The sequence below is a fragment of the Budorcas taxicolor genome, chromosome 12 (assembly GCF_023091745.1).
Source record: "Budorcas taxicolor isolate Tak-1 chromosome 12, Takin1.1, whole genome shotgun sequence".
Taxonomy (NCBI): Eukaryota; Metazoa; Chordata; class Mammalia; order Artiodactyla; family Bovidae; genus Budorcas; species Budorcas taxicolor.
Window position 1 is genome coordinate 86,797,780 of NC_068921.1, and position 19,956 is coordinate 86,817,735.

Sequence of the window (19,956 nt, forward strand, 5' to 3'; positions counted from 1 at the left end):
AGGCAGAGGCTGGCCTCGGGGGCGAGGCTGAGGGTAGCCTGTGTGTGGGTGGCCTTGGGCAGTGGCCCCTTAACGGGCAGGGCAGGGCCCGGCTGCCCCACAGCAGAGCTCCCAACACGCCTGTCTCCCCAGGGTGGGCAGCCCCGGGCTGAGCTGAGCAGAGCCCAGCAGCTCCTGTCCACAGGGTCAGCCTCCGCAGGATAGTGGGGTTTGGAGCCCCTGCCGGGGGACGTGCCCCTTGAGGTGCCACTGGTTGGCTCCCAGGAAGGCGAGCCTGTCAGCTGGTCTCCCGGGAAATGCCCTTGTTCCCCCAACCCTGCCTGTGTCCCCTGTGCAGGGCACAGCCTGCCTGGGTGGGGGCTTCTCATCAGAGGCGGCATCTCCAGAGGGAGGGAGACGGGTTGGGGCCTTCAGCCCCAAGGGGAGGGGTCTCGTTGGGGCACCTTCTCCCCCGGGGGTCAGGGATGACAGCCCAGACCTGACCTGCAGCCCCTCAATGTTACACCTGGTTTACACATCGCTTGTGTAACAATTTCAAAAAGTCATTTATAAACATTACATTGCAGGCTCACAAGAGCTGGTGTAACAAACACAAACACGCACGTCACGTTTTATACACGTCAGCGTTCCAGGTAAAAATATGTATTTAGAGACAGCTCGACAGCTCGACAGCTCGCAGGGAAGAGCGCAGGACGGCCGCTCGCTCGGAAGTGACCGCGCCAGCAGGAGGCCGGCTTGAGGCCTCAGCCCTGCGCCAGCAGCTGCGCCCTGCAGCGCTCCCGCAGCCGGGCGATGCTGGCCCTGGACAGGCTCCCGGGCTCCGAGAAGACTCTCTGCAACGGAAACGGGTTCGTCTAGACCTTCCCAGCTTCTGGTGCTGGCCGGGCTGAGGCCAGCAGTCAGTCAGCAGAGGAAGGTCACTTGTGTCCTTCATACGCGACAGAGCTGGTGGAGGCTAGCGACAGAGCTCCAGCCTCAGCACGGACGCCTGTGCAGGGCGAGGGGAGCCCGTCCCACCCCCCCCCCCCCCCCCCGAGGGCGAGGGCGAGGGCGAGGGCAGCACTTCCCCCCCAGGACGAGGACGAGGGCAAGGGGAGCCCTTCACCCCCAGGAGGATGAGGACGACGGGAGCCCATCCCTTCCCCCAGGATGAGGGCGAGGGGAGCACTCCCCCCAACCAGGATGAGGACGGGGGGAGCCCTTCCCCCCTTAGAGGACGAGGGCGAGGGGAGCCCATCCCCCCCCCGGGCGAGGGCGAGGGGAGCACTTCCCCCCTCCCCGGAAGACGAGGGCGAGGGGAGCCCATCCCATCCCCCGGAGGACGAGGGCAGAGGACGAGGGCGAGGGGAGCACTTCCCCCCCAGGACGAGGACGAGGGCGAGGGGAGCCCTTACCCCCCGGGAGGACGAGAGCAAGGGGAATCCTACCCCGCTCCCCGGAGGATGAGTGTGAGGGGAGCCCATCCCACCCTAGGACGAGGGCAAGGGGAGCCCTCCCCCTCCAGGATAAGGACGAGGGCGAGGGGAGCCCTTCACCCCCAGGAGGATGAGGACAATGGGAGCCCATCCCTTCCCCCAGGATGAGGACAAGGGGAGCACTTCCCCCCAGGAGGACGAGGGCGAGGGGAGCCCATCCCCGCCCCCCCAGGACGAGGGGAGCACTTCCCCCCATGATGAGGGCGAGGGGAGCACTCCCCCCAACCAGGATGAGGACGAGGGGAGCCCTTCCCCCGAGGGCGAGGGGAGCCCATCCCACCCCCCCGGAGGACGAGGGCAAGAGCAGCCCTTCCCCCCCCCCCCCGCCCAGGATGAGGACGAGGGGAGCACTCGGCCCCCCCCCTCCCCCCGGATGAGGACGAGGGTGAGGGGAGCAGAGAGCTTACTGCAGGGTTGAGCAAGAACAGGTCGCTGGTGCCCCCTAAATGCCCCCAGGGACTTCAGCAAAGTGCTCTGAGGACCAGGGAGGGGGTCCGGAGGTGTGCGTGCAGCTGGCTCAGCTCTGAATGTCAGGCCTCAGGCTGGGCCAAGTCTTGGGTTTCAGCCGCTGCAAAGCTCAGGAAAGTGCCTGAGACAGGGCGTCTAGGACACGCACTCCTGCCCGCTCACACTCGGGTCACTTTTAAAATGCTGAATCCAGTCCGTGAAGGAAACATCTGATTCTGAAGTCAGAGGCCCTGAGCCACTGGAATTAAAATTGGGGAACATCCTGTTTCCACTCCTTTACTGGTTTTGTGCGCGTGTGTGCTGAAGCCATACCATTTACACCTGAGCCACTCGAGGTGTGGGCCGAGTGTCAGCTCTGCGCCCTTGGGGTCACCTTCCAGCTTCTCTCCCAGCCACTGCGTCCCCAGCACCCCTTCCATCTCTATAAACCTGACTCCTCGAGGGGCCTTGCGTCAGTGGAGTCGGTCTTTGTCCTCTTGTGACAATTACTGAACATGATGTCTCCAGGTTCCTCCAGGGTGGAGCGGGTGTCGGGCTCTCCCTCCCTTTCAAGGCTGAGTGAAAGCCCATCGTGTGGGTGGGCCACACTGGTCCCCATGGACTCACGTGGCCTTGCAGGCTGTGTCCACGCTGCAGCTGCTGAGACTGCGGGGAGTGTGTGTGGGCGGCCCTCCCAGGGGTCCTGCAGGGAGTGTGTGTGGGCGGCCCTCCCAGGGGTCCTGCGGGGAGTGTGTGTGGGCGGCCCTCCCAGGGGTCCTGCTTCCGTTTCCTTTCGGGAATACGGCAGTGGGTCGGCTGCGTCAGACAGCAGCTCTCTGTTCAGCTTCTGAGGAGCCTCCACACTTTTCCACAGTGGCTGCACCGTTTTACACGCCTACAAACGGTGCACCAGGCTCCCTGTTCACACGCTCACCAACAGTCGCTATCTGTGGTCTTCTGGATGACAGCCGTTCTGACGGGTGTGAGGTGACGTGGGGTTTTGATCTGCGTTTCCCCGATGACGAGGGAAGTGGAGCACCCTTTCGTGTACCTGCTGCCTACCTGTGTGTCTTTGGACAACTGTCTACTCAGGTCCTCTACCCGTTTTTAGACAGAACTCCTCAGCTCTGTGTCCAGCCGAGGTCTCCGTGTGTCTGGACGTGGCCTGCACACACGCTCTTCAGTTTGGGGGGGTGGTCACCTTTTCATCCGCCACTGCTTCCCTTTGCAGCACAGAAGCTTTCAAGCCCCATGTGGTCCCAGTGTGCTATTTTTGCTTTCCTTGCCTGTGCTGAGTTCTTTGAGTTCTGACCCTGTAACTGCTGACTCTTAGCAGCTCTGAAACCTACTCAGGGCCTAGGAGAGACTAGAGTTGAGAAGCGGAAGCAGGAAGGGACTCAGACTTGTTTCGGTGCCTGGGGGCCGAGGGGGACCCTGGTAGCAAGCCCCGGGCGACTCGGGGGCCGGAGAACAGACTCTTTGGAGGGATCAGCTGACCTCTCCCCATTACAGTGCTCCTAGCTTCCACGTGGGACCTAGGAGATTCTAGATGTTCTGGGACAGGACTTGAGAGCCCTCTGATGCATGAACTGCAGTGTTGCGAAATACACAAGTCTGTAGAGACCCCCGACGAAGTAAGCCCAGGGTTGCTTCCCATCAGCGTGCAGCGAGCGGACACACCTGCCGTGCGCAAGGACACATTTCTTTACGCAGCACTTTTTCTGCCGTGTGGGGAGAAGCTCCCCCCCGCCTCACCCTCTGCGATCCCCTTGCATCCACTCAGCTCACAGGGCCCAGAGCACGTCCAGGCCAGAACACCAGCTGCCCTACCGCGGACACGCAGCCGTCAGGGACAGGCAGGCAGGCCGCCTGCCCTCACTGGGCACCCTCTGCACTCGGGAGCCCCCCGCTCCTCCTTGGAAGCCCCCTGCTCCTCCTCGGAAGTGTCGCGCTGAGCCCAGGAGCCAGACACCAAAGCCACACGGTCTGAGCGTCCGCACTGCAGTCCAGCAGAGGCTGGGCCGTGGGGCCGTGGGTGGCATGTGCCAGGCTGGGCTCCCGTGGGGACGGCGGGCTCCCTTGTTGGAGGCAACCATGCCTGGGCCCAGGGCTGCAGCCACACAAGCAGTAAGACCACCTGAACCCCCGGGCCGAGGGGCTGTTTCTGAGGAAACCGGGTCCAGGAGGCTCAGAGGCTAAACCCCCCTGCCCCGCCCGAAGGGCCTGTGGGACGCAGCACCCGGGTCATCAACTCAGGTCAGCTGTCTACACAGCCTGCACCAGGCTTGGACCCCAGCGGCGGAGGACAGACAGGTGTGACCCCCCCAGGGCGGGAGAGGAGGCGACGTGGAGGGCTGAGGAGGGTGGGCCCGGCGCCGACGGGGACGTCAGGGAGGCCCAGGAGAAGCCAAGGAGCAGGCCTGGCGGGCTCAGGGGGGCCCCAGGTGGCACCCCCCCCCCCCCCCCCGCAGCCGACGGCGTGGGGGGCACGGGGTAAGTGCGCCGGTCTCCCGGGGGCCCCGCACAGCCGACACCCACCTGCATGAAGCTGTGGCACTCGGTGACAAAGCGGCCCCTGGTGATCTCCTTGAACTTCTCACAGAGGTCGGGGACGCTGGTGGCCTCCAGGATGGAGGCCTGGTGATGCTTGAGGAGGGTCAGCGCCACCCGGAAGATGATCTTGGACCCCTCGCTGAACAGGCAGTCCCAGACACGCAGCACCGTCTGTGGAGGGAGCGGCGGGTCAGTGCGCAGCCGTGCCGCCGGCCCCGGGCCCAGCTGGGCGCCCTCACCTCCACGGGCAGGACGTCCACGAAAAGGCAGATGAACCAGCGGGACGCGACCAGGGTCCACAGCACGCCGTGGCCGTCCATCAGCGCCGCCACCGCCGGCAGCTTCGTCCGCACCAGCTCCCCGAGCACCTCCTGGTCCGTCTTCAGGCCCAGCATCGAGGGGCTGTAGTAATCTGCTGTGGGGGCGAGGGGGCAGGGATGTGGGTCTCACAGCCGGACGGCCACAACCTGCGTGCCCCCCGAGCCAGGCAGTGGTGGGGGCCCCCGGGACCCTTTCCAACCCTTTCCAGAGGACCACCCGGCCAGAGCGGGAGCCGGGCCAGCAAGCGGACGGCGAGGCCCCTGCTGGTACCCATCACGCCCGCCGCCCTTCTGTCTTTTGAAATGGATGTTCTCTTGCCAAGGAACTTTCCAGCTTGTTATCGTGGTAAGTCATCATAACGGTGTATTTAACCTAATGCTGGAACTTTGCCATGAAATTTCAGTGAGGAATCTGTGTAATAAAGTTGGCCATTCACTGCGGCAAAGAGACAGACATTCTTGCTAAGTATTTTCGTTAAAACAGAATCATTATGAGTGCTGACACGACAGTCACATCACCGGTGTTCAGGGTGTGCACACGCTAAACTGAGCCCAAGGCTGGAGAAGCTGTCAGGTCATTAACACCTGGGGCCTGGGGCGTCCCTCCCCACCATGCCCCCTGCCCCCACAGCCCCACTCCGCCTGGCCGCAAGTCCAGCCCGCTGTCCCCTCTGCGCCTGACCAGGGGTGCCCAGTCTGGCCCCGGAGGCGGGGAGGGGGGCAGCTCTGAGTGGCTCAGCTGGGCAAACAAGCGGATTTGTGGAGCGTGAGCTCAGCACGTTCTCACTTTGGCTACAGAGGCTTATGGCAGCTCCCAGAAGAGTCAAGGTCACCCCCCAAAGCTCAAGCCGGTCCCCGGAGGGTCACTGAAACTCTCCTGCCAAGAACATGGACAAACCCCGATGGCCAGCCCCACCTGCGGGGTCCCGTCTGCACACAGAGGCTGAGAAACTTCTCAGGGGCCCCTGGTCCAGCCTCCCCTCCAGGGCCCGAGTCAGGCCTCTCCCAGGGACCCCCTTTGCACACAGCCCGGAGGTGTCAGCCTGGGGTGCGGGGGATGAGCGTGGCTGCAGGGCTGGGGGGTGTGCCCCGAGAGTCACCGCCCCAGGACAAGCCCCCCCGCCCGCCCTGGGCCTCGCTGTCCAGCTGCGGTGGGGGAGCCACCTGCTTCCTGTGTCGCAGGGCAAGCAGGTGGGACCAGCTCTTCGGGACGCGGATGCATTTGTTCATTAAGGGATGGACTCCTCCCCGGTGGGACATCCCAGACGCCACCCCAGTCCCTGACGCGGTGGGGGGCGCAGCGGGGCGTTTCTGCAGGCTCAGGAGTCGGAGGACAGACGGGTCCCTGGAGGAAGAGGCTGGGCATGACCCTTCTGATGTACGACGAGCCATTTTAGGTCTGGGCCATCCTGTGGTCTAGGCCTTTGCAGAAAAGGCCTCCGTTGCTAGAGGTTTTGTGGTTCTCAGTCGCTCAGCCGCGTCCAGTTCTGTTGGACCCCGGGGACCGCAGCCCACCAGGCTCCTCTGTCCACGGGATTCTCCAGGCAAGAGCGCTGGAGCGAGCTGCCATCTCCTTCTCCAGGGGCTCTTCCTGGTCCAGGGATCAAACTCGTGCCTCCTGGGTCTCCTGCGCTGGCCAGCAGATTCTTTACCACTGAGCCACCGGGAAACCCAGGTATAGATTTTAAGGGAACAAAAGGTCAACACACACAGCTAGAGCCAGGCCGGGGTGACGACTGCCCCTCAACAGAGACGACCAGTCAGTGCAGACCGCCAGCTCTGCTCCCAAGGTAAAGACACGCCTGCAGCACCGTCTTGAGCCGTTCCAGAACTCCGCCCCCTGGAGCGCTCGACCAGCAGGTCACAGGGGAGCCAAGGGCCGGCGGTGCTGACCTCTGCTGCCCTTGGGCTGCGGGCCTGGCCCCGGTCCACGCCGATCGTCCTGCCCCCAGCCCCAGCAGGACGGCGCTCGGACGCTTGGGTTAACATGACTGTTTGCTGCTGGGGAGTCACTGGTCTGGGAGAGACCCCCGCACTCCCGTGAGGACCCCTCCTTCCGCCCTCAGCCTGGACTGTCTCTGGGCTCCTCACCCACCGCCGGACGAGCCCAGTTTCAGAGAAACAGCATGGCTGTGCATGGGCGGCTAGGCTTCTGCCGACTGGGGACGAGAGGGGAAGCGTGAAGGCCTGCAGGGGCTTGTCTGAGCGGCTGACACGCAACAGATGAAACTCCGACACTGATGCCGTGCCGGGGGTGGCAGAGCCCGGGGGGCCAGCACGGCGGCCCGGGACCCCGCCATCTCCGCCTCGTTAGAGTTGCGCTCTCCCTCTGCTTCGACTCGACTGCTCTGAATCACGGTGTCGTGGGCACTGGGGGACGGCCTCCGGCCCTCGCCGCTGATGCCCAGCTTCGTTCGGCGCTGAGACCTGGCCTCCCTGCTCCCGGGAGACCACGGTTGCCTCGCCCCAACTCGGGACCACGCAGGTCTCCTATTTTGTAAACTGCCTGTCAGGCCTATTCTTCACCTTTTCTGTCGACCTGTATCCACCTAGACTTTTAGGAATTCTTTACACGTTAATTCCATGGATCCCTTTTTACTCTGCAGACTACGTCTTGTGTCAAAATCAGTTTTTAATTCTAACATAACTAAAATGATCAATCGTGTCTTTCATGCTTTCTGAATTTCGTTCAGGGACCTTGTTCCTGCTCTGGAATCGTACTGTTCTCTGACTCGTTTCGAGTTTCTAAGTTTTGCTCTGTCATACGTCTAGAGTCTACCTGGAATTGAAATAGGGGTCTAGTTCTGTTTTCTTCTCTATAGGCAGTCAGCTGTCACGGAATGATGTTTTAACCGTCTTTTCCTCGATACAGCTCACGTACCGAGTACAAGAGATGGACAGACCTGACTGTCCCTCGCTAACCTAGCGACTGTTGCACCTAAGCAGCTCCAGCACCCTCCCCTGCAGACTTCCCCGGCGGCCAGTGGCAAAGAACCTGCCCGCAATGCAGGAGGCCCTGGTTTGATCCCTGGGTCGGGAAGATCCCTGGAGAGGGGCATGGCAACCCCCTCCAGTGCTCTTGCGTGGAGTGCAGAGCAGCCCGGTGGGCCACAGTCCACGGGCTCGCAGAGTCAGGCAGGACCGAGGGGCTAGACAGCAGCACTCCTCCCTCCAGCCCTCCTGGCGTGGCCCTGCCGGTGACCCTTCCACTGACGGAGCCACTACCCATCCTTCATCTATGGATTAACCCATCCACATGTTGAGCCATGCATTTAAAGAAACACTGCTCTATAACCATCGCTCAGCTCCGGGTGCTGACACCTGGGTTATGTCAATGAGCTCTGCGTTCGCGTTCTTCCTGAGGTCAGTCTGCACCACAGGAAGGCTACACCAGCTTCACAGCGCGAGTGGATGAGTTCATCTGTCTCTGTTTCTTAGGAACTGGGAATTATCTGTCCGTTCGAGCTTTCCTGAGACGCTTTTCTCTGCATTTGGCCTTTCAGGGGCCCCGTTCCGGCTCCGCTGGCCTGTATGCTCCCACCGTCCATTCGGCTCTTCACTCCACGCAAGCTCTCTTGCGGCTCTCGGGGCTCCCTGCAGCGGCTCCCATCCCGGCGCCCTTCGCACTTTTAGACTCCTCATCCCCTTCCTTCTTTATCAGTCTTGTCAGACGCCTGTGCATTTCAACAGTTTTCCCAAAGAACCAGCTTCTGTCTCAGCTCAGCTTTCTATCGTGTCATTCAGTCACTAACTTCCACTCCGTGTATGTGCTTGCACACCTGTGTGCACGCGAACGCAGAGCAAGAAGCGGGAAACGCACACACCACCCCGCTGGGCACGGGCGGAGAGCACGCGAGGGACGGGGACCCTTGAGGAGAGCGTCCACGGCGCGCCCTCCGTCCTCGCTGCAGTCTCGGAGCTTCTGAGAGGAGGATGTATCTGTGCAACTTTGGTGTGACAAAGACAGAAGCAGCTAAACGCAGGATGAGCGCGTGCTGAAGTGACCTAGCTTGTGCGCCCAGGGGCCTGAGGACCACACAGCCCTGCCCAGCCCCGGCCGAAGGAGACGGCGGCCCCTCCCCCAGCCCTGCCCGCTCCTCTGGAGGTTCCCTTTGGCTTTGAAGCGGGACCCGTCTTGCTGCACTGACTGAATCCAGCGACTGCTGGGGACGACACGTTCCGGCTCTCACCTGGAGCCTCGCTTCTCCGTTGCTCGAGGTCAGCCCTTCCCAGCCCTCACCTGCCTCTCTCAGTTGCTGTTGCTGCCAGGCTTTTAGGCTTTGTTCTCTGAAGTTCCCCAAATTCCCAAACGCCACCTGGAAGCGGTCACGACGGGAACCTCCACCATAATCTGGTCTCTGGCGTAACTGAGCAAACGGCTCAGCGGCATCCAGGCTGAGACACAGTGCCGCCCGCGGGGTGGGGGTGGCGGGGGAGAGGTCGCCGCTCCGCTGGGCCCCCACATCTTGGGAGCGTCTCAGCTCAACTCAACTGCAGGAAGACTGTCAACCTCAGCTCTCAAACGACGCCTTATGCTTCGTCACGCCCGGACTTGTCAGCAGCATCGTTACAGCAACACCAGAAATCGGGACTCCACGCACCTGGGAGTATTCTGCCCACCAGGGCGTCCAACAGCCAGAAGGCTTCCTCTTCACTCTTAGTCACCAGGATCAGATACCCCGCGATGAAGTTCATCCCCTGAAATCAGGCAAAGGTCACCAGGATCAGACACCCCTTGATGAAGCGCATCCGCTGCCATCAGAGGAGCCCCGCGCTGACACCGGCCCCACCCCCAGACCCTGGAACCGTGTGGCCGCCGCCGCTGCTGCTCAGTCGCTTCAGTCGTGTCCGACTCTGTGCGACCCCACAGACGGCAGCCCACCAGGCTCCCCCGTCCCTGGGATTCCGCCCGCTAACTCCCCGTCTTCCTCGTCCTTCCCTAGAACGCGCGTGAGCCTGGAATGACCGTCCAGGGTAGCGTCGGCCTCGCGGCTCTGCCATCGACAGACACGTGCGGTCAGGACTGACTCTTGGGACTCTGCCTTAGAACCGGGCAGGGCGCGTCCTCGTGAAACTCTCACCAGGAGAAACCACTCGGGCCGTTCGGGCGCCGCCTCCCACGGCTCTGAATGCCCAGCTGTCCTCTCGGGAGGCCTGGCCTCCAGCTCGGGGGCCTGGAGCGTGGGGACCCCACCCCCCAGCCCCGTCCTCCTGCCCACACACCCCCAGACACCACGGCCTCCAGTGTGCACGGCAGGAGGGCCCGGCAGTCCGAGGATCGGCTCCCGACCCGGCTCTGCTCGCGGTCTGGGCTGTGGACACGCGTCCCCAAGATGCTGCACACAGAGGACCTCCAGGCGCACGAGAACCGACCCCGCCGCCCGACGCGCCACCCGGGGGCCCGGCTTCCGGAGGAGGCCCTGCATTCCATGCCGGCCCGCTGCTCGCACTCACCCACACGTGCACACACACACGCACGTGTACACACGCACACCATCGGCTCCGAGGCAACAGGGTGCTGCTGGTCACCCACGTCCCACAAACACAGCCTGTGTTCACGTCCACGGCTGCCCCCTCCCGCCCCTGCCAAGAGGCCCAGCCCGGGCTGTGGGGGCGTGGGAGCCCCGGCTGGGCAAGGCCCCGGGGTCCCTGGGGCCGGGGCTCACCTGGCAATAGCCCACGCCGTGGTTGTGATGCCCGTAGGCCAGCAGCACGTTGTACAGGGGGCCCTGCAGGCAGGGTTCCGCGTCCTTCCGGAAGCGCACGTTGTCGGGGAAGGTCCTGTTCATGTCTGCGGGGACCCACAGAGCACTCAGGGCGTAAGCAGAGGCCGCCCCGGGCCCCCAGCAGCCTCCACCATCGACTGGACTCAGGGGCAGAGGCGGCTCCGGGCCCCCAGCAGCCTCCACCGTCGACTGGACTCAGGGGCAGAGGCCGCCCCGGGCCCCCAGCAGCCTCCACCGTCGACTGGACTCAGGGGCAGAGGCGGCTCCGGGCCCCCAGCAGCCTGACCAGGGCCCCCAGCAGCCCGAAGCCCTTACTCTCCAATCAACAACAACATCAGCTCCTCTGGCGAGGCCAGGCTGCCGGGTCCCCAGCGTCTCCTCCCGTCCCCACGCTCCCAAGTGTGGGTGAAGTGTGAGCACTTTACATAAAGCTTTGGAAATTCTCCCCAATTCTTAACACTGAAAACAGAAGCAGGCAGGGCACCTGAGAGCCCCCTTGGAGACAAAGAGACAAAACTGAAAACCACCCAGGAGACTCTCGTGCTAGGGAACCAGCTGCAGCGCAGGAGACCTAGAGCCGCGGTGCCAGCCTGCGTCGGGAAGGTCCCCTGGGGAGGGCCTGGCAGCCCACTCCAGGCCTCTTGCCTGGAGAACCCCATGGACAGAGGGGCCTGGTGGGCTTCAGCCCATGGGGTTGGACACGACTGGGGTGACTTAGCACAGCACAGATAAACTTACCACCGCCAACTTCTGTCTGCAGGAGGGTGCCTGGCGGCCTCTCCCACCTCCGCCACCCCCTCCCTGCCCATTACATTTCTGTGAACCTGCGTCCAGGGCAGAGTGGGGGTGGCGGATGGGCATCCTCTGACCCCACCTGGAGCAGAGTGGCGGTGTCGGCGAAGGGACATACGTAGACACCGTTGATGATGCAAGGCCTCCCGGCGGCCTCGGGGATTCTGCCCCCAAGCTCGGGCCCCCAGCCCTGCACCTGCCCACAAAGACCCAGATCTGAGCCGAGCAGCAAACGGGCTGCCTCCAAGCTTGTAATTTTCAATCATATGTTTTATACAAAAAAGATTTCTTTTCCCTGGAAATCTAAACGTTCTCCAAACCGGCACCTATCAGGGGGAAATGAGTTTTTCACTAATTCAGGAGACTGGCTGACTGGGCTCACGCCTGTGTAATGATCTTTATGACGAGAAGCTTTAGCAGATGTTGAAATCTTTCTCCCTGGCCCCTGCACCGGAGGCAGACGTGGTGGACGTCCCGTCTGGGCTCAGGTGCACGACCTGCCTGCTCTGCTGACCCTGCCCCACAACTGATGCAGGCTTCCTGACCGCAGACCAAAGCGGCCGCGTGACCCAGCGGTCCCACCTCGGGGTCTGTCCCCAAAGCACTGAACGCGGGTCTCGGAGAATCACTTGACACCCTGTTCAGCCAGAATTCACTGTAGCCAGGGGATGGGAGCAGCCCAGGTGTCCAGAGACCGAAGACGCACACACACGGGACCTGGTTCAGCCTCAGGAAGGGCGGAAGCTCTGGCGCACACACAGCCCGGCTGGGCCTCTCAGACACTGTGCTCCGTGGAATCGACCAGACGCGGAAGGGTAGACACTGCCTGATTCCACCACGTGAAGTCTAGGGGGGTCGGACTCAGACACAGGGAGCAGACGGTGGAGCCAGGGCTGGGGGCATCGTGTGCAACGCGACAGAGGCTCCCCTTGGAAAAACAGAATGGGAAACCGCGCTGTGTACGTTTCACCGTAATTAAAAGTATCCAAAACTCTGCACCAAGTAGAGCCTTTAAAATTCACTTTTCAGACAAACAGCCACCCGTCACTGGTGGTCTCTCCCTGCCCATGTCAGCGCTGCTGGGATCCGAGACCCCCGCTCCTTACGTTGAGGACACACCGCTTTCTCACTGTCCCCAGTCAATCCAACCTCCCAGATATTTAAAGTAACCAACTTTTTAAAGGAAGAACTTTGTGTTTGATTTTCTCGTTCTCAGAAGCTGGCAAAGTCGGAAAAGCAGATGTCTCCTAAAGAGCTAGTTATTCAACTTAGGTTAACCGTTTTTCTGAGGACTCTGCACTTGTGAGCGCCCGTGGCCGGCGAGGAAGCTGGGGTCACGAGACGGCGGCCAGGGCGTGAACGTCTCTGGACACTCGGCATCGGCACAGAGAGCAGGGCGGCGCGCAGCTTCCTGCAGCTGTGTCTCGAGGCCTTGGGGCCACCCAGCCCTCGTCAGTTCTGACAGATTGCTCAGCGGCTTCCTCACGCCCCTGGGCAGCGTCTTGCAGAAGAAACCTGCTCTTCCCACCATTTTCCTTACCACCTAGCTGCCCGCTCGAGGATTTTCTGAACCAATTCTGACCATTGTCCTCCTGTCAAATAAGCCCGTTTTGCTTGTCCTTTGAGAAAGTGGGAGTCGGGTGCGCCTTTGACAGTGTAGGTTTCCTCATCCCCATCACAACCGAGAGTCTGGGTGCAGACACACTTCCCCTGGGGGAGGTGCCCCCACCCGCAGGGCCGCCCCACCCTGGGGGCCTCCCCAGCCCGGGGGCCGAGTCACCTGTCCGGATGGCCTCCTCCAGGCTGGCGCTCCGCTCACCCTGCAGGAGGCGCTGGTAGTAGCCGGGGTTCCGGTCCATCCGGGCCTGGGCTCCGCTCACCCCCATCCAGACGCGGGCCCGGTGCTCCAGCGGGATGCCCTTTCGGATGTAGCGCTTCACTGAGAAAGGGAAAGGGCAGTTTCAGACGGGCCCTGCTCCAAAGGTTTCCATGGATCGCTCTCACAAGTCAGTAAGTCAGACATGAAAGGCAAGACAGGCATGTCCCACCAACAGGTACAGGCCCTCCCTACAGAAGTCCGCTCTCCCCTCCCGCTGAGTGGTCGGCGGGCCGCAGCAGCCCAGCCTCCACCTCAGCAGCAGTGCAGGGACACGGGCTGCCTCCCATCCCCCAACCCGGCCCACCCCGCAGCCCAGGACAGATGCCACAGTCCTGAACGCAGGTCGGCACTGGCTCAGGCACCGGCTGTACCGAACAGAAAAAAATTACAGGACAATGTCCTAGGTTACAAGCGAAAAAGGCGCTGCTGCTGAAATCTTATAACTCAAGCTGACAGCCACCAGTCCACGAGCTCCTGAGAGCGCCTCCCCGAGGCCAGGTCGCGTGCACCCGCCGCTCTCCGGAGGGCGCTCAGGATGGGAGTTTGCAGAGGCTGGGGGGGTGACGAGGAAGGCCCAGAGGAAGGGAAGGACAGACGTGAGCACCACCCGCCAGAGGCAGAGAAAGCCAAGAACCCTCTGCAGCTCGGAGGCACCTGTGCAGCCAGAGGATCACGCGTGGCCAGAATGTCTCGGCCAGCGTGACGTGGTCCCCCCGCTACTGGACGTGGTATTTCAGTCTACCAAACACAGCAATCATTCAGCTGGACCGTCCCTCCAACCTCCTACTATTAACACACCACCTCAGGGCTTGGCATGCCCAGGGGTGCCCTGAATTAACCCTCTCTCAACTGCAAGGGGAGGGTCGGTCCTAGCTTTGGGCAGGGACCGCTCCCACTGAGAGCAGAAGGAAGAGACATACAGACGTTCCTGGCAACTCCAGGGACGGACCGCAAAGAGCGGAAGTGAAAACACCGAGACAGCGTCACTTAGGCCAGCACCACACACGCGAACACGCGGAGAATGCTCAGGCGGCACTAGACACGCGAACACGCGGAGAACTGCTCAGGCGCCACCCTAAGCACGCACCTGCAGAGAAGCCAGAGAACCAGAGAAAGGGCGGGAGAGGCCGGCGCACCTTCACGACCCCTCTACAGCCCTGCGGCCTCTCCCAGCCCCTGCTCCCCAGCCGAGGCCTTCACCCACGCCCGGGCCTGCAGCTCAGCGCCCGGGGTCACACAGGAGCGGACTGTGAAGGCGACCGCTGCTCTAGACCTTGCGCATGGTGGGGATTACCTGACTGTGCGTCTGTCCACACTCAAGGGGCTACACACCAAGAAGAGTGAACTTCATTTGCAAAGTTTTAAAAAATGAATATAAAGTGTAAAATATGTGGAGAAGAAAATGGCACCCCACTCCAGTACTACTGCCTGGAAAATCCCGTGGAAGGAGGAGCCTGGTAGGCTACAATCCATGGGGTTGCAAAGAGTCTAAAAAGTGAAGTGGAAGCTGGTTAAACCCCCGACTCTGGCGTCGGATGTGGCTAGGCAGACCATACCTCGATCATGCCTCAGTTTCCTTCCAAAACGGAAGGAAAATGGGAAATTCCCTGCAAAGTGGAAGCGAAGCCCAGGGCCTGGACTACGGTCAGGGCTCCGGACTCCCGGGAGGTTGTGAGAAGAGCAGCCACGTCCAGAAGCTTCAGAGACTCCGGGCTTCTGACGCAGTTTCTCTGGAAGAGAAAGAAAGTGGTCCTCCCACGCCCAGAGCCAGGGCAGGGCTGACGCACTCTTCATTCCGACACGCGGAGCAGTGTGAACCATGCCGCAGAAACAGGTGGGAAACGTTTTTAAAGAGAAGCTCGACCCCGAAGGATTAACTCCCAGCTGTCTGCCCCAGGAGTTAAGCAGGTTCCCAGGGGTTTTTTTTTTTCATATTTGTCTTTAAACATGTCTTGCAATTTCATTCTTATTCAGATGGTGCTAACCCCCTCGCCCACGGGGCAGGAGAGAAAGAAGCAAACCGGAAGAGCTCCTCTCGTCAGGTCCCTCCACGGCGGGATGGACAGAGGCCCAGGGGCAGCTCCCTGGGTGCGGCCGGCCAGGTCGAGCGCTGAGAATCAGTGAGCAATCGCAGCTCCTGGTGGGCCTCCTCACCGACAGAAAGCAAACACGGACCCACGGCGAACACCCTCAAGCAGGCTGAGTGTCAGCGCTCATCTGCGGACCTGGACACAAGTCCTCTCAGAAGAGAACACACACAGCAGAACCCAAAAGCAAGACACGGTTGAGGAACAGGGGCGAAGGCGGTCCTCCAGGTGTGGTCGCCGGGGTCAAGGTCAGGGCCCCAAACGGAGCCCCCACTGCCCACCCGGGGCCCACGGCCCTCATGGCCTCCCTCCCACGGGACGCCACACAGCTGTGGACACTCCGGCCAGCCCGGACCATCTGGCAGGAAGAAACCGTATTCCCGCTTCCTGACTAACAAATCCACTCCTGGTTACGCCTGACCACCCCCTTGGACTGCCACGGGGGCTGCGGGAACCCCGGCCGTCTCACCCGGAAGCCACACCAGCTCAGCGGCAACACCCCGGGCACAGAACTGGGTGAGCCCACAGGCGCCTCGCCAGACTCCCTGGAAGAGCACCAGGCCGCTACACCCTCCAGGTCAGCTGGCGGTGAACCTCACTCCCAGGCCAAGGCTCGCCAGGGAGCAAGCGTATTTGCTCCTGAGCCTGTTACACCATGATTACAAAGTTTAACAAACATTACATAAATTCAAAAGCTAAAGCAAAAAAGAAATAATGGCAGTTTCAATAAAACCAAATTAAATTTTCAGAAAGAGTCGAAATGTGCTCCAGAAAGTCAAGTGAAGTGAAAGTGAAAGTCACTCAGTCCTGTCCAACTCTTTGCGAGCCCATGGCCTATACAGTCTATGGAATTCTCCAGGCCAGAAGACTGGAGTGGTTAGCCTTTCTCTTCTCCAGGGGATCTTTCCAACCCAGGGATCAAACCCAGGTCTCCAGCCTTGCAGGTGGATTCTTTACTAGCTGAGTCACAGGGAAGCCCTGGGCAAAAGCAGAAACAAAACAGAACCATCATACCAGGCAACTACAAAAGTCTAGGAAGTCAGTAGTTCCCACAGGGGTCGTGTGTGGATGTGAGAGCTGGACCATAGAGAAGGCTGAGCACCAAAGAATTGATGCCTTTGAACTGTGGTGTTGGAAAAGACTTTTGAGAGTCCCATGGACTGCAAAGAGATCCAGCCAATCCATCCTAAAGGAAATCAGTCCTGAATATTCACTGGAAGGACTGATGCTAAAAAAGCTGAAACTCCAATATGTTGGCCACCTGATGCAAAGAGCTGACTCACTGGAAAAGACCCTGATGCTAGGAAAGATTGAGGGCAGGAGAAGGAAATGACAGAGGATGAGATGGTTGGATGGCATCACCAACTCAACGGATGTGAGTCTGAGTAAACTCCAGGAGTTGGTGATGGACAGGGAAGCCTGGCGTGCTGCAGTCCATGGGGTCGCAAAGAGTTGGATGCAACTTGGCGACTGAACAGCAACGGGTTCCGCAGGAAAGTTACAGAATTAGCATGCCGGCGCTGTACAGAGAGAAGATGACCAGACAGACGCAAACGGCAGAACCCAAGGGGAACGCACATCCACGCGTGTGCCATGTGCAAAGGGTCACGAGCGCCTGCGCACCTTGCAGTGATTGTCTACGGCGTAAACCGGCCTCTGGGTCCCTGTTGGACAGGAGGCCTCCTCCTGCATGGAAGCAAACGGTGCGCCCTGTTCCTGGGGGGATGGGGAACAGTCACCAGCCCCCCCCCCACGGGACACCGGGGCCTGGGCAGCTGAGAAACTCAGGTCAACTCACACCTTCGAGTGTGACCAAGATGTTTTCCCACGTGCAAAAGTTGTCTATCTTTGTATTTTTATATACTTGTACATAACTTTAAAAAACAAATCAAAAGAAAAAAATGAAGCCATAGACGGCTGGAAGCATGTTAACGTCCAGCAGCAAGGCGGGCATGGCCTTCGGTACTACTAAAGACACCTGCCTTTCAATGACGGATGGCTCTTTAAAGATAAAGCTTGATCTGATCGCCTCCCCTCACGCTTGCTTAAAAACTGACTTCTTTCCCCTTGGCTGTCCCCTGTGTGCCCACCGTGAGCTGGTGCGGGTCCTGCTCCACCTCTGGCCCTCCTCTCCTCACCCCTAATGCTATGGTCACACAGCTCAGCCCCCCGCGGATGGGACCCCTGTCCTCACCCCTTCATTGTCATTGACACCGTGTCAGGAGGCCCCCGGGGGCACACTCCTGCCCACCCCTCATCTCCAGTGGGCAGGTCTGGCCTCGGTATCCTCAGCTAGGGAGCAGGCAGGCAAAGACTTCATTCATTTATTCAACAAACAGCTAAGGGACCATCCAGCCAACCCAGCCGGCACAGAGGGATCTTTGACCCCAGCGCGGAAAACTAAGGATAAAGTAAGACCCACACGTGGAGGACCAGAGAGGAAAGGAGAGGGCAGGAAGCGCGGAGCTGCGGGGTGGGGCTGGAAGGCTTCCCGGAGGCGGCGCTCCAGTCCAGATGAAGGAGGCCCCGGGTCACAGCGTGGGGCGGGGAAGAAGCCGGGGAGGAGCTGAGGGGTCCAGGGAGCCCCCCCCCCCCCACCCCGCTTTCTCTCTGAAGGGAGCAGGGAGCGCTCCGCACAGAAGCCGGCGGGGGCACTGCCCTGGCCGCTCGCTCTGAGGAGCAGGAAACCCGGCTTCTTCTGGAAAGACGGCCACGGGCGCCAAGCGTCTCAAAGGGCGAGCAGGCCCCACGTCCAGGCGAGGAAAGGGGGCCTCGCACCTGGACCGCGCAGCGCCCTCACCTGTGCGCCTGCGCGGGGCACGGCTGGGATAGGGGCAGCGGCCCCGGCCTCGAAGGAACCCCAAGTCCTGAGCTGCCCCGAGCGCACGCACCGAGGACCGCACGACTTGTTGCGCACCCTCTGGGTCAGGCGCCGAACTCACCGGTCACGCTCCTCTGGACAGCACCTCCGCCCTTTAGAAGTCTGGACCATTTGATGGCCCTCCTGGTGAGGATCGCCAGGTAGGCGGAAAAAAACTCTTCGTAAGCTGCATAATCAAAGTCCTCAGGCCTTTCAAACCCATACGGATCGATCCTACCGCACAAAAAGGCCCAGAGTAAAGTTCCGCGCGCACGTGGACGTGGGACCCTCGGCACCCAGCCGCCCGGTGCCTGCGTGGGGCGCGCGGGCTCCGTGCCCCCCACCCGGCCCCGCAGCAGCGGCGGCGGGCCGAGCGCGGGCGCGCACGCAGCGCAGGGGCCGCCCAGGGGCGCGCAGGCGCCCGCACCGCCGCCCCCGCCCGCGGCCCGGCGCTGGGCCAGGGGCGCACGGCCCCCGCGCGCCTACCTGGGGACACGGTCCCGCGCCGCCTGCGCGCGCCCCGCGGCCTCCATGCCGAGAGGGGCGGGAGGGGGCGCGCGGGCCGCGGGGCTGGGGGTGCCGGGCTCACCTCCCGGGACTCGGGGCGCCGCGCGTCCTTCCGCCGGGCCGCGGGCGCCGGGGGGCGGGGCTGGGGGCGGGGAAGCAGGGTGGGGGAGGGGGGCGGGGCGGGGGGGGGTGGGACCGCCTGGGGACCCGGAGGGCGGGGCGCGGCCCGCAGGGAGGGGGCGCGAGGGGCTGCACCTGCTCCTGCGCGCGGAGCCGGGAGCCCGGAGCCTGGGGGCGGCGCGGCCGAGCCGGCCCCCGGCCCCCGGGGCGGCGAGGGAGGGGCATGGGGGCCCCGGGCGGCGGGAGGGGGCGCGGGAGGGGGGCTGGGCCGCCGGCGGGGGGGGGGGGGGGAGGGGCGCGGGGGCATGGGGGCGCGGGGATGGCCCCCGGCGGGGAGAGGGGCCTGGGCCCCGCGAGGCTGGCGGCCCGGCCGGCGCGTCGGCTCCCGCCGCCCCGCACCCCGGGGCCTCTCTGCCGCAGCCAAGGTGGGAGGAGGTGAGTCCAGCTTAGATTCTTCAGACAGCCGGCCAGGCCTCCGTGCCCCGCGGGTCGAAAGGCCGGCGTCCTGACCTGTGACCGCTGGTTTAATGTTCTTTTTACAGAAAACGATCGTCTTTTATTTAACTTGCTCTGTTTCAGCCTACACTTTCCCCCCTGAAAATAACACGCAAATAAGTGGATCTTAATCCGGGTGCCACCGTCCCCTCCCCCACCCCGGCGGAATCAGCCTGTCCCTGCCTCCCACCGCCCCAAACCAGGCTCAGAAGGAGGGGTGCAGGCGCTGCCCGTAGCCGCCCCCCCCACCCCCGCACTGCCCACGCGGGAGGGTGGGCACGCCCTGCCCAGTGGCCGTCTGGGGTGACCAGGGCTGACAGTGCCCGCGTCCCCTCCCCTCCCAGAGGAGGCAGAGGCGCCCCCCCAGGCTTCTCCCCACAGATGCACAGGATTTGGGGAGGGTGAGTCACGGCTGGGAGGGAAGAGACATGCCGCCCAGCCTGCACGCCTTTTACTCTGGGGGACCCGCCTGCAGACACCAACATGGTGGTCGCCACGCGTGTGCCTGCCACGCGTGTGCCTGCCACGCGTGTGCCTGCAGTTCTGCCCTGGCCCAGGACAGCGTCCTCCTCCCTGTCAGGCCCCGCGGCGTCCTGGTGTTTCCATGGATGGCCTGAAAACCACCTCTCGTGTTGGGAGGCCGTGAGAATGTGCATAAGCTGCATTTTGGGTTTTACTTTGGAAACGCAGTGAGA

At 62.3% G+C, this 19,956-nt stretch overlaps 1 protein-coding gene across 3 annotated transcripts; it reads right to left on the reverse strand.

Annotated features, from left to right (window-relative positions):
• Nucleotides 1-626: 626 nt before the first annotated feature.
• Nucleotides 627-18,756, reverse strand: GRTP1 (growth hormone regulated TBC protein 1). Of its 3 annotated transcripts, none has more exons than XM_052649883.1 (8): nucleotides 18,626-18,756; nucleotides 18,222-18,373; nucleotides 13,094-13,252; nucleotides 10,462-10,586; nucleotides 9,397-9,493; nucleotides 4,715-4,887; nucleotides 4,461-4,646; nucleotides 627-833 (listed from the first exon to the last, which is right to left on the reverse strand). In XM_052649883.1, the coding sequence occupies exons 1-8, from the start codon at nucleotides 18,670-18,672 to the stop codon at nucleotides 744-746; spliced, it is 1,029 nt and encodes a 342-aa protein (XP_052505843.1). In that variant the 5' UTR covers nucleotides 18,673-18,756; the 3' UTR covers nucleotides 627-743. The 3 variants fall into 3 exon arrangements, with proteins under 3 accessions (XP_052505843.1, XP_052505844.1, XP_052505842.1); XM_052649884.1 differs by having other exon boundaries at nucleotides 4,721-4,890; XM_052649882.1 differs by having other exon boundaries at nucleotides 4,715-4,890.
• Between the last annotated feature and the right edge of the window lie 1,200 nt (nucleotides 18,757-19,956).

What these genes read in the sequence shown, in the direction of transcription:
- GRTP1 (XM_052649882.1), bottom strand. Translation starts at nt 18,672, where the DNA reads ATGGAGGCCGCGGGGCGCGCGCAGGCGGCGCGGGACCGTGTCCCCAG. An exon ending in GCGCGGGACCGTGTCCCCAG is followed by an intron (nt 18,374 to 18,625) that starts GTAGGCGCGCGG and finishes TTTGTGCGGTAG; the next exon opens with GATCGATCCGTATGGGTTTG. An exon ending in GGAGGAGGCCATCCGGACAG is followed by an intron (nt 10,587 to 13,093) that starts GTGACTCGGCCC and finishes GGGTCCCCGCAG; the next exon opens with ACATGAACAGGACCTTCCCC.